This window comes from Chlamydomonas reinhardtii, chromosome 7, assembly GCF_000002595.2.
Source record: "Chlamydomonas reinhardtii strain CC-503 cw92 mt+ chromosome 7, whole genome shotgun sequence".
Lineage (NCBI taxonomy): Eukaryota > Viridiplantae > Chlorophyta > Chlorophyceae > Chlamydomonadales > Chlamydomonadaceae > Chlamydomonas > Chlamydomonas reinhardtii.
Window position 1 is genome coordinate 3,705,764 of NC_057010.1, and position 13,771 is coordinate 3,719,534.

The following is a 13,771-nucleotide window of genomic DNA, read 5'->3' on the forward strand; positions in this document are numbered from 1 at the left end:
CCACAGAGCGTGTGGCGCAACTGGCGCACGCAGCGCGCCAAGCGGTTGGCGGCGGAGGCGTCCGAGGCGGCGCTGGCGGAGGAGCTGGCGGCGGAGCCCAGCGGCCCACTGGGAGGCGGCGGCGGCGGCGGCGGCGGCGGCGGCAGTGGCGGCGGCAGTGGGCTGGGCAGCCGGGTGGCGTCGCGAGTGGTTTTGCTGAAGGCGTCATCACTGGTGAAGCGCCAGGGCTCCAACGGCCTAGGTGCGGCGGTGGGCTCGGGAGGCGGTGGTGGAGGTGGTGGTGGAGGTGGTGTGGCGGCGGCGGCGGGTGGCGGTGCGGCGGTGTTGGCGGCGGCGGCGGGGAGTGGGGGCTCCGGGGTTAACTCGCCGCGGGGTGCGGCGGTGCGGTAGGGGCAGGGGGTGTTTGAGGGCACAAGGGCAGCGGGGGGGGGGGAGATACCAGCCCAAACTAAACCGAACCCAATACAACAGAGCGGGGATGACAGCGAGCCAACCTGCAACCGTCTGCCTGCATGGGCGTGTTGTGCGTGATTGTATGCAGCGACTGGTGATTCAAGGTGGTCGGCGCGGGCATGGAGCGGGCACAGCGCTGGCGTATGGTGGTCTGTTAGTTGTGCACTGCACGTACCGTCACTTTGCGCCGGTGTTTGGACTCCGCAAGGCGGCGAGAGAGGTCGGCATTCTGTGCTATGCTGTGTAAGCATGGCCTATCGGCTATTGGCGAGCAAGAGCGAGCCGGCTGACTCAGCAATGCCTATAGCAATGGTCACAGGGTCGAGGGCGCGGGGCCGATAGCTACTGCCATAGCGCCCTTGCTTGGTCGGACTGTCCCTGCTTGTAATGTCGCATTCATAGCGCCGGCTGCGGCCAGACCTGAAACATGACGCCGTTATGCCATTCAGCGACTTACAATTGGTCCAGGAACCTCTAACATGCGCCAAACACACCTCCACCGAACGCTGCCAGGATGCGCACCTCTGGTGCACCGCCCAGCCACTCGCTTGCACCGAACATACACACACACACACACACGCTCCGCAAGAGCCCTTCCCGTGTCATCACCTCCCCATGCCCCCTCCCACCATCCGTCCAGCCCGCAGATACGGCACACACGCCCGCTGACGCGCTGTGACCAGCAAATGACGCCCAGCGTCGAAACGAATACCTCCTTCTGTCGCTGTCTCTAACAACCAGGAAGCCCTGCCATGCGCTATGGCACCAATCTCACACCTCGCCATATCGGCAGCAGCCCCACGCCAATTCCACGAACCCGGGGCACGTGCCAAAGGCCAACGCGGCGTCATGCCACCCCCACGCCGACAGGCAGTAAAGCACACACGCCACCTCCTACCTCCACCAGAAACGAAGGCCCATTTCGCCCCGCTCGCCACAAAACACCACACATTCGCGCTCTCCAACACCCCACCAACCCACCTCACCGCAACACACACATACAAGCCCGACCCCCACCCAACCAATCAACCAACCTCCGCCCACAACCCCGCACCTACTATCCCGCTCCCACCCCGCCTCCCCTGCCGCCTTCAAACCACTCCGCCTCCCCTGCCGCCTTCAATCCCCGCTGCCTTCACCCCCCGCGATCCCCTCCGCCGCCTCACGACTTGTAGGTGGGGTCGAAGGCGGGCACGTGGTACTCTGCGGGCAGCACGCCGCGCATGCCGGCGCCCAGCGGCTCCGCGTACATGTTGCGCCACAGCCAGTGCAGCGGCGGGATCTGGCCCTGCTTGGCCTGCTCCACGGCGTCGTCCACCTGCAGGCGAGGAGAAGAGAAGATTAGGGGGAGGTGGTGGTGGTGGTGGTGGTGGGTTACATGCATGATACGGTAAGTCAAGACGGGATGATGTTGGCAGGTGGTGGTGGGGGATGGGGGGTGGGAGTGGTAGCGGTGCCCGGGCCCATTGGAAAAGGGTGAGGAGCAGAGGGGAGTATAGCCGTTCATGGAGAACGGAATGATTTGATAGCGCAAGTGTCAAGTGCCGACGGGGGCGGGACGAGGGCTGAGATGTCAGGACGAGGTATGTGCGTGTGCATGTAATTGGAGTTCGCCGAGGTGTGGCGGCGGCAAGGCCCGCCTGGAAACGCTTTGCCGTGCGAGGCCCCCGCCCGCCACTGTTTAGTTTGGGCTGGTATCTATAACCCCCCACTGACCTCCTTCTTGACCTCCTTGTCGATCTTCTTGAGGTCGGCCGGGTCCACGCCGTTGTTCAGCAGCAGCCGCTTCACGCGCTCGATGGGGTCGCCTGAGGGCATTACATTCATGATTATTACCAAGTGAGAAAGAAGGGGGTGGGGGATTGCAGGAGGCGGCATGGCGTTGTGGGGATGGGTTGGCGGTGGATGGGTGGGGGGAGGGGCGGCCAGGCGGTGGATGGCACGGCAGATGTGGGTGGGGCAGCGGCGAAGATGAGGCGCGTCCGCCGTGCGGGTGTCAGCCGACCCACACGAGCAGTCCGCCCCTCTCCGTTCTCCGCTCCCCACAGCTCCACCATCCCTGCCGCCGCAGGTCCCCGCCCCCCCCTGCCCCCGCCCCCTGTCCTTATCCCCCCTGTCCTTATCCCCCGTTGCAGGCCACGCTCCTCATCCTCCTCGTCCTTTTGCATTGGGTTCGGCTTAGCTTGGGCTGGTATTTCAACCCCCCGCCTTAACTTCTTAACTATCTAGAATGTAATAACAACCCCCTAGTCTTCAGTGCAACCTATACCGCATTTCTAAACATCCTTGCAACCCCCCGGGCCGGCGCCTTGCACACTCACGCTCGGTGCGCATGGCGTTGATCTCGTCGCGTGTGCGGTAGGTGGAGCCGGGGTCTGACATGGAGTGGCCGTGGTAGCGGTAGGTGTCCATCTCCATCACGATGGGGCCGTTGGCCAGCGCGTAGGCCTTGGCGAACGCCACTGCGTTCTTCACGGCCAGCACGTCCATGCCGTCAACCTGATGGAAAGGAAGTGACGTGCATGCGTATTATTATCAGGGGTTTGGGCGGAAGGCAGTCCAGGCATATGAGCATGGTCGTGTTCTTCAAACATCGCGCTCGTGGCCGCTCCGGCCCGCCTCCGTGCGCCGCAGAAACCATCGCGCGCCGGCCCGCTCAACCCCGCCCCCCCTTATTTGCCGCCCCCTGCTTGTGTTCTGTTTCCAATGTTTGGACCTTGCAACTCCCCGCAACCCCCCCCCCCCCCCCCGCGCCATCCCGCCCGGCGCACCTTGATGCCTGGGATGTAGTCGCCGCGGGTGTAGAAGTTGGGGCTCTTGGCCGCACGCCACTCGGCGGTGCCCATGCCGTAGTGGTTGTTCTCGCACACGAAGATGGCGGGCAGGTTCCACAGCCCAGCCATGTTGAGCGCCTCGTACTTCTGGCCCTGTGGTCCGGGTGGGGTAAAGGAGGGGTGCATGGGGAAAAGCACGGAGGATGGGGGTCAAGCGGGTTGCTTGTTTGGGCAGACACGGAAGTGAATGGGAAAGCCGTGAAAGCGCAGCCCAAGCGGCATGCCCGGTGAAGCCAAAACAGCCTTGTCGCCGTCCATCCATGACTGTCCACTCTGTCTTCTGTTCGAGCGGGGTCCCTGGAAGCCCTTCGCCACGCACAGCGATGTGGCATCCTCGGTCGCTTCTGGCATCCCCGCACTCCGCGGATGTCCCCCACCCCCGCCCCACAAGGGCCCCCCGCCCCTCCGTGCCCCCCTCTCCTCCCCGCCCACCTCCCCTCCGCCTCCCCGCCCACCTCCCCGCCTCCGCCCGCACCTGGTTTGCAGCTCCGTCGCCGTACATGGTGATGCACACGTGGGGCTCGCCCTTGTACTTGTGCGCCAGCGCGATACCGGCGCCCAGGGGGATCTGCGGGGTTGGGATGGGGTTACATTCATGATTAGTTAAGGAAGTGGTAGACGGCAGACCATCTTGCGGAACATGAAGCGTTCCGGGGGGGGGGAGGGCACACGCGGGAGGGAGGGAGGAACGTTACCACACGTGGGGACATTGCCATCACGTGGCCAACACACGCGGCCGAGACGCGGGCCAAGGACGTGCCCCCGAATGCCGTGTGCGCGGGTGGATCTGGTCAAACGGACTGGATGGAGCTGAACCACGCAGCTCCTCGCCCACCCGCCCTCCGGCAGCCCCTGACTGCGGCTGTGGGTGCGCCGCCGGAGCTGCGATGACCGGCCCGCACATGGCCAGTGCACTGTTGCCTTTCCCTAGCCTCGACCCGCATGCCCGCATGTCCTGAGCAGGCCGCTGCCGCTGCCGCTCCTGCCGCTGCTCCTGCCGCTGCTCCTGCTGCGGCTGCTGCCGCCGCGCCGCCTGTGTGCTCTCGCCCGCTGCCAGCTCGCGCCGGGTACCATGCCGGTACACTGTACACACATGGCCCCCACATTGCGTAACGTTTTCCTTGTGCTCTTTAACACATGGCCCCCAGGCAGGTGGCCGGCTGCGGCCGCTAGCAGCGCCTGTGGCCCGTACCAGCTGTGCCTGGTTGGGTGCCGGGCGCGCCACGGCTGCTGGCCGCTGCTGTCCTCGTCGCCGCCGCTGCTGCCGCTTCCTCCTGCCGCCGCTCCTGCCCACCACACAACCCAATGACTGCTCCAGTCACTGCCCACTCCTCTAGCGCTGTTGCCCACCCGTCCCTTCCCTGCCGACTCTTTCGCAGCCTGGGCTTGTTGACTTTGTCGCGCTCCTGGCCTGACGCTCCCTGCCTGGCGTCGGGGCTGCTATCCTGGTCGCCAGGAAGTAGGGGGTTTCATTTGTCGTCTCCGCGTGCCTGTCCTGTGCTGTTGTGCGCGCCACCGAGCCCGAGCGGCGACATTTATTGCCGGCGCCGCTCGCCCTGCTGCTCCACGACACCTCAGCCCCCTCCCATGAGCATTATCGCTTGCAACTAACGCCTCTGCCAGTGCGCCGCTCGTTTTAGCTTGTTTCGGTTTAGTTTGGGCTGGCATTTGCAACCCTCCCCTCCCCTCCCCTCCCCTCCCCTCCCCTCCCCTCCCCTCCCCTCCCCTCCCCTCCCCTCCCCTCCCCTCCCCTCCCCTCCCCTCCCCTCCCCTTCCCCTCCCCTCCCAGCGCTCACCTGCGCGCCCACGATGCCGTTCCCTCCGTAGAAGTTGTTCTTGCGGTTGTAGATGTGCATGGAGCCGCCCAGGCCCTTGGTGGCGCCCTCCTGCTTGCCCATCAGCTCCGCCATCAGGCTCACAATGCTGCCGCCGCGGCTGACGTGCTGGCAGTGGTCGCGGTAGGAGGTGATGATCGAGTCCTGAGGGGGGGGGGGAAAGGGGGTAGAGGGAGAGGAAGGGGGATTACCGGTTGAAGGGTTGGTAGGGATGAGGTTCAGTGACGGGAAAGCGCCTCCAGCCCTCCGGTGACGTCCTCCTGAGCAGCCAACCACCCGTCGCGCCTCCTCCGGCCTGCCCCCTCTCCCCCGTTCCCCCTCTTCCTCTACTCGACTCCAGCGCCCTCCACCCTGCCCTCCCATTTCCAGGTGATCCACTCCTACCTGCCCCCAAGGGCCCTCCGCCCTGCCCTCCGCCCTGCCCTTCCCCTGCCCTCCGCCCTGCCCTCCGCCCTGCCCTCTGCCCCCTGCCTCCCCTCCCCCTCCCCCCTCCCCCTCCCCCTCCCCCAAACCCTCCCTCCGCGCACCTTGAGTGTGATGGCCGCCTCAATGCCGGTGAGCACCGCCTCCTGGCCGTCGTACAGGTGGCAGAAGCCGCGGATGAACTTGGCCTTGTACATCATGTCGGCCTACGGGGCAGGAGACAGCGGGGGGAGGCAGGATGGGTTGAGGAGGTTTAAGGAGAAGGGGTTGACGGGGGGGGGTGAGGGCGGTGAGGATGGAAGGAAGGTGGCTGAGGGGGAGGAGGGTGCATAAGCACGAGCACTAGGGTTTGGACCAGGCGCTCCGCCAGGGCGGCTGTCAAACAGCCCCCATCTGCTTTGCGGCATAGCGCAGCATGCCCCAGCTACTCACAGGCACGTGCTGTGGCTGAGCATATGGCGCCCTGTCCTTTCTAACCTACTGCTGCTTGCTTCAGCTGCGGCCAGGACGTGCTAGGCCGGCCCTCCCACCCACCCCCCGGAGCCGAAAGCTGACCCCTCTGCGCTCGTTGCCAAATGCCCTCCCCCCGGTGCCCTATCAACCGCAGGCTTCCTTGGGGCCCCCAACAGCCGGTTGATGCTCCTCTCAGCAGCTATGCCGAAGAGCCAGAACGCACCGCAATCTCCATGCGGCGCATTTTGTACATGAGCTTGTAGAAATTCGTAAGCTCCTCCACGTTGGTCTCCACCACGTTGGAAGGTGCCTCGATGCGGTGCACCTTGTAGGGCATGACCTCCACCTTAATCGAGGGCGATGCCGCTGCCGAAGCGAACAGCCGGGCCATCGACAGGCCCAGCTGCGAGCCGGACTGGCTCTTCAGACCCGTAATTGCAACTTGGAGTGCCATGGTGGCCGATCAGCCTTGACACGCGACAGAAGTGGCTACAATCAACGTCGGAGTCACGTTTCGTGGCAGAAGGCCGACCCTAGGCTATCCTGGCCGTGTAAGCAGTACAAGTGTTTGACTCTGTATCACCTTGAAAGTCCGATAGCCCCAATTGCACCCTCGCCCGGAATGAGGACCGACACGCTGAATGAAACTCGTCTTGCCCCTTTGGCGTGGCAGGCCCTTGCTTACGGAAACTAAATGCGTGCTTCAAAGTACGCTTCAAAGCCAGGGATGGCTTGTGGAAAGCAAACTCGAGGCCGCGACCTCATTGACCGGCGACAAGTTCTGCAGTTGCACGGGCAGTGAAATAACCGCTAGGTGCTGACGTTGTGCCAGAAGCTAGTGGTGCGCGGGCCCGTCTTCGCGTGGGGCGCTCGCACATGCCGCGGGGCAAGGTGGGGGTGCGCGCAGCTTCTTGCGCCAGCGTAACCCGTCTGCCGACGCCCATGCTGGCATGCGCTGAGTTCAGGCGGTGATGCGTGTGTGGCCAGCTAACAAAGGTAAGCGCATTGCTGACACGTGGAGAGGCGCTAGGAGGCACGGTATAGGGAGTTCAGCCCCAGCCCCCACGAGTACTAGACCTTGTGGGAGAGGACGTCATCGGCTTTTGGACAGGCTGCTTGGGCCGGCACACACGAGGATTACAAGCGCATAATGCGTGCAGATGTGCATATGGGGGGCCCCGTGCCCGGGGTTACAGTTGCAGCGCTCTTGGGTGGATGCCCAGATGGCTCGTGTAGGGCGTCGTCACTGATGGGCGGCAGGGCCTGGACTCGGTGGTTTTCACCGCCACCGGACACACAAACCAGGTTGTGACTGAAATCTCATGGCCGTGGCTTTGCATTGCAAAAGCCCTCCACGTCCCCGCGCTGTGCCTGCCATGAACATATCAACCGCATTCCGTGATGCGGGCTGCGCTCATTCCTGCACCCCCAGCTCTCGTTTTCGTTTTTGGACCTACGTCCAACCCATCAACTGCAATACGGTACATCACCCGCTCCGTCCTCGCTGTTTAAGAAGCCTGAGGAGCAGACGGTGGCAGCAGCCGTGGGCGGTGCGCCGATGCAGTCTGTTGATACCTTGCAGGAAGCTCTGGCCGAGCTACACAACATCCGTGGCATTGCGGGAAAGCTGCAGGCGGGGTCAGGAGCTGTTGTGAGCAGCTGCAGTGGAGGTGGCGCGTGTGGCGCGGCTGCAGCCGGCGCGGGCGCTAATCCGCGCTGGCCCAGTCAACCGTCGTCAACCAGGTAGGATGATATGACGGACTGGGTGCTGGGTTGCCTCACTGGTGGGCGGGCGGACGGTCAACCTGTCGGAGTGCCGTCTTGAGAATCGGGAGGTGATGGGCCAGCGTGCTACTGATGTGCACGACATTGGCGATTTTGATTATGGATGTGATGCCGAGAATGATATGTGCTGGCAGGTCCGCCGCGCGGCGTTTCTTAATCACCTGCAGCGCCTCACCGGCCTGCGCTTCCGCCTGGCGGAGAACACGCAGGGCCACTGGAGTTTGCAAACTGCCGACGTCTGAGCAGCGCTTGGTGGGCCCGCGTACCGCCGTTGGTAGCGTGCGTGGCAAGGGCCGCGGCGGCTATGGTGCGCCGTGCGCGGTGCGCGACTTGCTTTGGAGGCGCACCACTTGCATTGCCCGCTATCGGTAGTTGAGTTGTGCAATGGCGCGGCATTGGCTGCAAGGCTGAGACGTGGGCTGAGAGACCGGGATTGGTGGGGGTGGTGCGTGGGTGCTAGTAAGCACCGTAGTAGTTGCGGCGGCGTGGTGGGGGCGGACTTTCGCTGACTTTAAGCACGGCTGAGAGGCCTGGAGAGGCACGGAGAAGCCTGGAGAGTCTGGGATGATGTGACGTACCAGTGTACTGACGCGTAGGTGGGGCGTGTGCCGAAAGTTGGGTAAAATGGGGGTAGCGTGGGGACGGACGGACTCTTGCTCCCTCGTTGCTGCTAATGTTGCTGCATGTGGCGTCGTGCAAGCGGGTTACAGGTCTTTAGAGACGCCATGCAACTCCCCTGATTCAACTGCACCAGCAACGACGCGGAACATACTGCGCTACCCAGTTACTTGGGGCCCCGGTCCTCTCAACCTTCAAGGACTGTTCTCAATCCCGGCAATAGCCCTGAGTGCCGGACAGCGACAATCTTGCAACCCAACAACAAAACAGCCACTTGCCAAGCAACACAAAATCGCTATGCAACACGTCGCCATCGCAGCACCCGCCCGTCATGCCCTACTTGCAGTGGCGCTACACGCCCTGGCGCTTCATGGGCGCCGCCCCCGCCGCCGCCCCCGCCCCCGCCGCCGGCCCAGAGTTTGCCCCCGGCCCTGCCCTTGAACCCTCCGCCTCCGCCACCTCCGCCCCCGCCTCTGCTGCCGACCTGGCACGGCTGCGGCTGCGGCGGTGCATGAGCCGCACCTGCAGGTGGTGCAGCCCGTACAGCGCCAGACACAGCGGGTCCAGGTACACGCCCAGCGCCGCATACGCCGCCTCCGCCCACCGCCCCGAACGACCTCCGCCGCCTCCACCACCAGCTCCGACTCCCCCTCTCCACCCTCCCACAGCGAACGGGTCGGCGCCGGGCACGCGCGCCGCATGCGGGTGCTGTGCCGTGTACGCGCTCGTGTGCGGCGCCGTGTGCACCGTGTACGGCTGCGGCGGCGGCTCTAGCGGTTGCAGCCGTACACCGTACGCGTGGTAGCCGCCCACCAGCGCAAACACGTCAGCCACGGCAAAGGCGCAGAAGGCCATGGCCACGACCGCCGCCGCCGGCACCGCCGCCGCGCAGTGCACTGAGCCGCCGCGACCTCCTCCCGCTCCGCCGCCTCCAACGCCACTCGCCGCAATGATGACGTCATTGGCGGCGGTGGCGCTGCTGCCGCTGCCGTGTGTCGCCGCCGCCGCCAAGATTATGCCCGCGAGCGCGATGGCGCCCCAGCCCATCAGCACGCCCCCCGCCGCACACAGCACGGCCTCGCCCACACCCATGTCGTGACCGGTCTCCTCCGCTCCCGCCAGGTCCTCCGCCGCCGCAAGCGCCCCCTCCTCCACCCCAGACGGCAGCGCCACTGCCGCACCCGGGATCGCGACACCACTGCTGCCACCGACCGCACTTGCCAGCCCACCGCCACCCGTGCTTCCGGTGCCACCCACGCCGCCGCCCTCGCCGCCCGCCGCCAGCTCGCGAAGCAGCTGCTGGTGGTGCAGCTGGCGGCGCTGCCGCGCCGCGGCCCGCGCGGCGGCGGCGGTGGCGGCGGCGGCGAAGCCGTCACGCAGCAGGTGGTGTGCCCGCGCGGCGACGGCGGCGGTGCCCAGCGCTGCCAGGCCGTAGGCGGTGGTGAGCAGGCAGGAGGGCAGGCGCACGGTGAGACAGCCCACAAGCAGCGCCTGGCCCGCGGTGAAGGCTGCACGGCGGCAGGCGGGAGGGAGGGAAGGAAGAGCAATGGGGAGATGGCGGCGGAGCCTTAGCGAGAGCACAGGGTAGCCCTTGGAGCCATACTATGAACAGCATATAAACAGAAGCAGTGCCTGCGCAATCAGTAAATGCGGTCACGGAGATGGGCAACGATAAGTTTGCATCGGCGTAACAGCAGGAACACTGCAACAGAGTCGCATGCGGGACCACTGGCGTAGGCCCACGACGACGTCTGCTGCCTGGCCGCCCCGCCCGCCGTACCTCCAAATGCGGCCCAGGCGTTGGTGGGGTGGCGCCGCCGTGTGGCCTCCGACAGCGCCAGCGCCAACAGTGTGCCCGCCGACAGCACCGCCGCCAGCGGCAGCACCCAGGGCAGCGCCAACAGCTGCCCCAGCCCCGCAATGGCATCGCTGAACAGGTCCCGCAGGTTGGCTACATCAAAATCGCCGCCGTCACGGCTGCCGCCGCCGCCGGGGTGCACGGCAACCGGCGAGGCCAGCGCGGCGGCGCCCAGGACGGCGGCGGCGGCCAGCGACGCGGACAGCAGCAGGAAGATGTCGCGCAGGCAGCGGCGGCGAGCCTGCAGAGTGCGTGTAGGCACGCACGGTGGGCAGTTGTCAGTTGAAGTTTACCGAACGTACGGCGGGTGTGCACTGAACGCAGCAGGGGTGGGGCGGGCGGCCACGACCCCGGGCCGCAAGCTCCCCCTAGGCCCCTAGGCAAGCAGACTGTGACTATGACATTGATCCTTCCTATATATGACCCCATCAATCCGCCCTCACTGCCCTCGCGACCCTCCCCCCTCCCCCCGCCCCCCGCCTTCGCCCCCACCTGGCTCAGCGGCGCGTCCAGCTCGGACCGCCACCGGCTCAGCGCCCCGCCGCCGTCGCCACTCTCAGCACCACCTCCGCCACCGCCGCCGCCGTACGTCCCCGTGCCGTACTGCTGCCGCAGCCCCTGCAGGTGGTGCCGCAGCAGGTGCGTGCCGGCGCCCGGCAGCGCCCCTGCCGCCCGGCCCCAGCCGCCACCTAACCCCCCGCCGCCGCCGCCAATAGGCCCTGCCGGCTCCGCCGCCTCCGCGCCCATCCCATGCAGCAGCGGCACCGCCGCATCCTCCACATACGCGCCGCCTGATGAGCCCCCGCCGCGGCCCCGCGCCGTCCCGCGCCCTTGCTGCCCGCCGAAGCCCCACGCCGGCCATGCCGGCCCTGGCGCCACCGCCGCCGCACCGCCCGGCCGCTGGTTGCGCTGCAGCTCGTCGCTGCCACGGTAGAGGTCGTGGTGGTAGTAGTAGCCGATAATCAGGCGGTCCGGACTGGGCGGCCGCGGCGCAGCCGCTCCTCCTGTCGCTGCCGCTGCTGCTGCCGCTGCCGCGGCGGGCGCTTCCAGCAGTCCGCCGGCGGCGGCGGCGGCGGCACCAAACCCATATAAGGCGGGAAGGTGTGGCGGGGGCGGTGGAAGCGCGGCTAGCGCGGAAGTTGATGAGGGGCCGGCGGGGCCGGCGCTGGGGCCTGATGAGGCGTCGCTGCTGCCGATGATCACCCCCTGAAAGGCCGGATCGTCTTCGTAGGGCGCGCGCTGCTCCGTGGGAGTGCTGCCCCGGCCGGAGGAATGCTCCTCCCCGGCTAGCGGCAGCGCCGGCGGCGCGGAGTACATGCGGCGGGGATTGCTGCCCTCATCCGGTGCAAACGGAGGTGGGGCTGCAATCCGTGCGGTTGCTGCTGCCGCCTGTGGCAGCTGGTGAGTTACTGGTGGCGCTCCTGCTCCCTGGGTCATCGGCACCGGCGCCGTGTGCGCTGCTGCAGCTGGTGCTGTGCCGCGGCCGGCGGCGTAGCTGGCACTGGGCAGCCCCGCGCTAAGGTCACCAGGGCGCGGAGGCTCGGCGGGGTGTCGCTGGGCGGCCTGACTCACCTCTCGCGCAGCTGCTGCCTGCGCGGCGTCGAAAGTGGGATTTGGATTGGGGCATGGAACGTAAGCCGCAGCGGGGGCTGCAGCCGGGCTCGGCGGCGGCAGAACTTGTTGCGGCTTGGACTGGACCAGGGCCCCCGAATACAGCGCGAACGGGGAGGGCAGCTGCTGAGGCTGGTGGAGGTGCTTTTGTTCTGGTGCGGACATGCTCTGTGTGATAAGCATTCTGATCCTTCCCTGCCGTGTGAGTAGTCTGATCTTTCGGCCTGCCCCCATCTCCGCTGCGTTGCCCATTCCGGGCGCTTACCCTTCGCCGCGGCAGCGGTTTCGTTACAAAAGGCAACAAGCACTTTATTTATTCTACTGTAAAGCCCTATGCATAACCTCGTGATCAAGTATTAGTTTGTAGGCGGACCGCCGCTACCCGGGAAAGAGCTCGGGGGGTGCAAGGCGCGCGCGCTCTTTTGCGCTATGTCGCCGCTATACCATACACCAGGCCGAGGAGGACAACAGCATGGCCACTGTGACGACAGTCCCATCGAGAGCGAGGAAGACTGCGACTCGGAGCACTCGAAGGGAGCCGGTCAACGCCACGGCCGCAGCTCGCCGACTTGCCGACAGCCGCAGCGCAACAGCCAGCGCCGCTTGTGCTTGCGCCTGGTGGTTGCGACTGCGGCCAGGCTTCTGCTGCTATTCACGGCCGGGCAGTTGACTGGCACCGTGCGCGCCGGCCTCGCGCCGGACAGCAGCAGCACCAACACCAAGCTGAATTTCATTCGCGCCTTGGGGACAAAATTCCTGGACGGCGACAAGAACTTCTTCTTCCAGGGTGGGTTGGGCGAGGGGTCTTTGGGGTTGCCGGGATTGTCGTGGGCGTGGCAGGTGGCGCGGCAAGGGACAGCGTGGTGGTGGGGGTTCGGAAGTGCGGGTGTTTGGTCAGGGCCGGGGCAACGGACTGCGATGGCGATGTGGGTCGGGCTCCTGGATAGGTGTGCGGCGCACACTCGTGCCGGGCGACGCGGTTGCTCTCCGACCCACATCGCTGCGACGCTGCCACACTGTCATCACAAGGCCCCGGCTTCTGGCTTATCACCACCACCACCACCCATGCTTCCCGCTGCCGCCCCCGGCTCTTGCATTACACCAGGCACCAACCAGTACTGGCTGGGGCCGCCCAGCCAGGGGGTCCTGACGGAGGTGGAGATTGAGGGCGTCATCCACGACCATGCAAAGGCTGGACTGCGGGTAATCAGGTGCGCTCCCGGTACGCGCTGCAGACTGGTACTTGGTCCGGCTAGCATGGCTACGGATCATGCAACACGACCAGCACAGGTGGGGGCATGAAGCCCTGGCCTTTGCCCTCCCGCCTGGGCCCCGCGCCGCTCGTTGCAGCTCTCTCCCGTTCCTTCGCGCCCATGCCGTTCACGCGCGCAGGCTGTGGGGCTTCGGCCACGGCTGGGTGGACATGACCACGGACGCAACAGGCGCCTGGAAGCTCCAGGACGGGTGAGCGTGCACAGCCCAGAGGGCAGGGCCAGCGGCGTGCGTGCCGCGGGGGGCTACAGTATCGGTGTGTCCCGGATGCTTCGGATGGGGTTTGGCTAGCCGCAGCGCTAAGATGGATTGCTGGTCAATGCCATGTAGCTATGCCGTAAAATGTGCTTTGTGTTTCGCCTGAGCCTGCGCTAGCCACTGACGTGCCCCATGGCCTGCCTGCTCACCTCGCGCTTCCACGGCGAGCGTTACCAACGCCAGCGCCTTAGCGCATGTGGTTCTATATCATTCACTGCTGCACATGTATACAAATTGAATGCCTGCGACCTCAGTGGGGCTTCCGGAAGTGCGGTTGGTATTGTCGAGGTTTTGGGTTTGGCGCGAGCCCGCAGGCTAAGTCGAATACTGTAATGGAGTTTCTACTTAGTAATTTAAGTTTAGGCCTTCTA

General features: G+C 65.9%; 4 protein-coding genes across 4 annotated transcripts in view; 2 read left to right on the top strand and 2 right to left on the bottom strand.

The window, feature by feature from the left end:
- CHLRE_07g337582v5 (uncharacterized protein) overlaps positions 1–853 on the top strand; it is a 21,605-nt gene extending 20,752 nt beyond the window's left edge. Inside the window, exon 32 of the mRNA XM_043064289.1 lies at positions 7–853. Within this exon, the coding sequence (XP_042922857.1) occupies positions 7–390 (384 nt within the window). The 3' untranslated portion in view covers positions 391–853. The remainder of the gene's footprint in view (positions 1–6) is intronic.
- Positions 854–894: 41 nt separating this feature from the next.
- CHLRE_07g337650v5 (uncharacterized protein) lies at positions 895–6,798 on the bottom strand. Its single transcript, XM_043064290.1, has 8 exons — positions 6,222–6,798; positions 5,650–5,751; positions 5,084–5,266; positions 3,763–3,855; positions 3,225–3,380; positions 2,775–2,952; positions 2,170–2,261; positions 895–1,771 (listed from the first exon to the last, which is right to left on the bottom strand). Exons 1-8 carry the CDS (start codon positions 6,450–6,452, stop codon positions 1,616–1,618), a joined length of 1,191 nt encoding a protein of 396 aa, XP_042922858.1. The 5' UTR covers positions 6,453–6,798; the 3' UTR covers positions 895–1,615.
- Positions 6,799–7,458: 660 nt separating this feature from the next.
- Positions 7,459–8,450, top strand: CHLRE_07g337676v5 (uncharacterized protein). The gene is made up of 2 exons (XM_043064291.1): positions 7,459–7,741; positions 7,918–8,450. The coding sequence occupies exons 1-2, from the start codon at positions 7,557–7,559 to the stop codon at positions 8,153–8,155; spliced, it is 423 nt and encodes a 140-aa protein (XP_042922859.1). The 5' UTR covers positions 7,459–7,556; the 3' UTR covers positions 8,156–8,450.
- A 25-nt stretch (positions 8,451–8,475) lies between these two features.
- Positions 8,476–13,728, bottom strand: CHLRE_07g337700v5 (uncharacterized protein). The gene is made up of 4 exons (XM_043064292.1): positions 13,550–13,728; positions 10,752–11,849; positions 10,182–10,500; positions 8,476–9,909 (listed from the first exon to the last, which is right to left on the bottom strand). Exons 2-4 carry the CDS (start codon positions 11,694–11,696, stop codon positions 8,753–8,755), a joined length of 2,421 nt encoding a protein of 806 aa, XP_042922860.1. The 5' UTR covers positions 11,697–11,849; positions 13,550–13,728; the 3' UTR covers positions 8,476–8,752.
- Between the last annotated feature and the right edge of the window lie 43 nt (positions 13,729–13,771).

Bases quoted from the DNA above. Each gene is read 5' to 3' on its own strand.
- CHLRE_07g337700v5 (XM_043064292.1), bottom strand. From the start codon at position 11,696: ATGACCCAGGGAGCAGGAGCGCCACCAGTAACTCACCAGCTGCCACAG. The intron at 10,501-10,751 runs GTGGGGGCGAAG...CGCACTCTGCAG, and splicing joins TGGACGCGCCGCTGAGCCAG to GCTCGCCGCCGCTGCCTGCG. The intron at 9,910-10,181 runs GTACGGCGGGCG...GCCGCCGTGCAG, and splicing joins CGCCTGGGCCGCATTTGGAG to CCTTCACCGCGGGCCAGGCG.
- CHLRE_07g337676v5 (XM_043064291.1), top strand. From the start codon at position 7,557: ATGCAGTCTGTTGATACCTTGCAGGAAGCTCTGGCCGAGCTACACAAC. The intron at 7,742-7,917 runs GTAGGATGATAT...ATGTGCTGGCAG, and splicing joins AGTCAACCGTCGTCAACCAG to GTCCGCCGCGCGGCGTTTCT.
- CHLRE_07g337650v5 (XM_043064290.1), bottom strand. From the start codon at position 6,452: ATGGCACTCCAAGTTGCAATTACGGGTCTGAAGAGCCAGTCCGGCTCG. The intron at 5,267-5,649 runs GTGCGCGGAGGG...CCCCCCCCTCAG, and splicing joins AGGCGGCCATCACACTCAAG to GACTCGATCATCACCTCCTA. The intron at 2,262-2,774 runs GTGAGTGTGCAA...TAATGCCCTCAG, and splicing joins CAACGCCATGCGCACCGAGC to GCGACCCCATCGAGCGCGTG.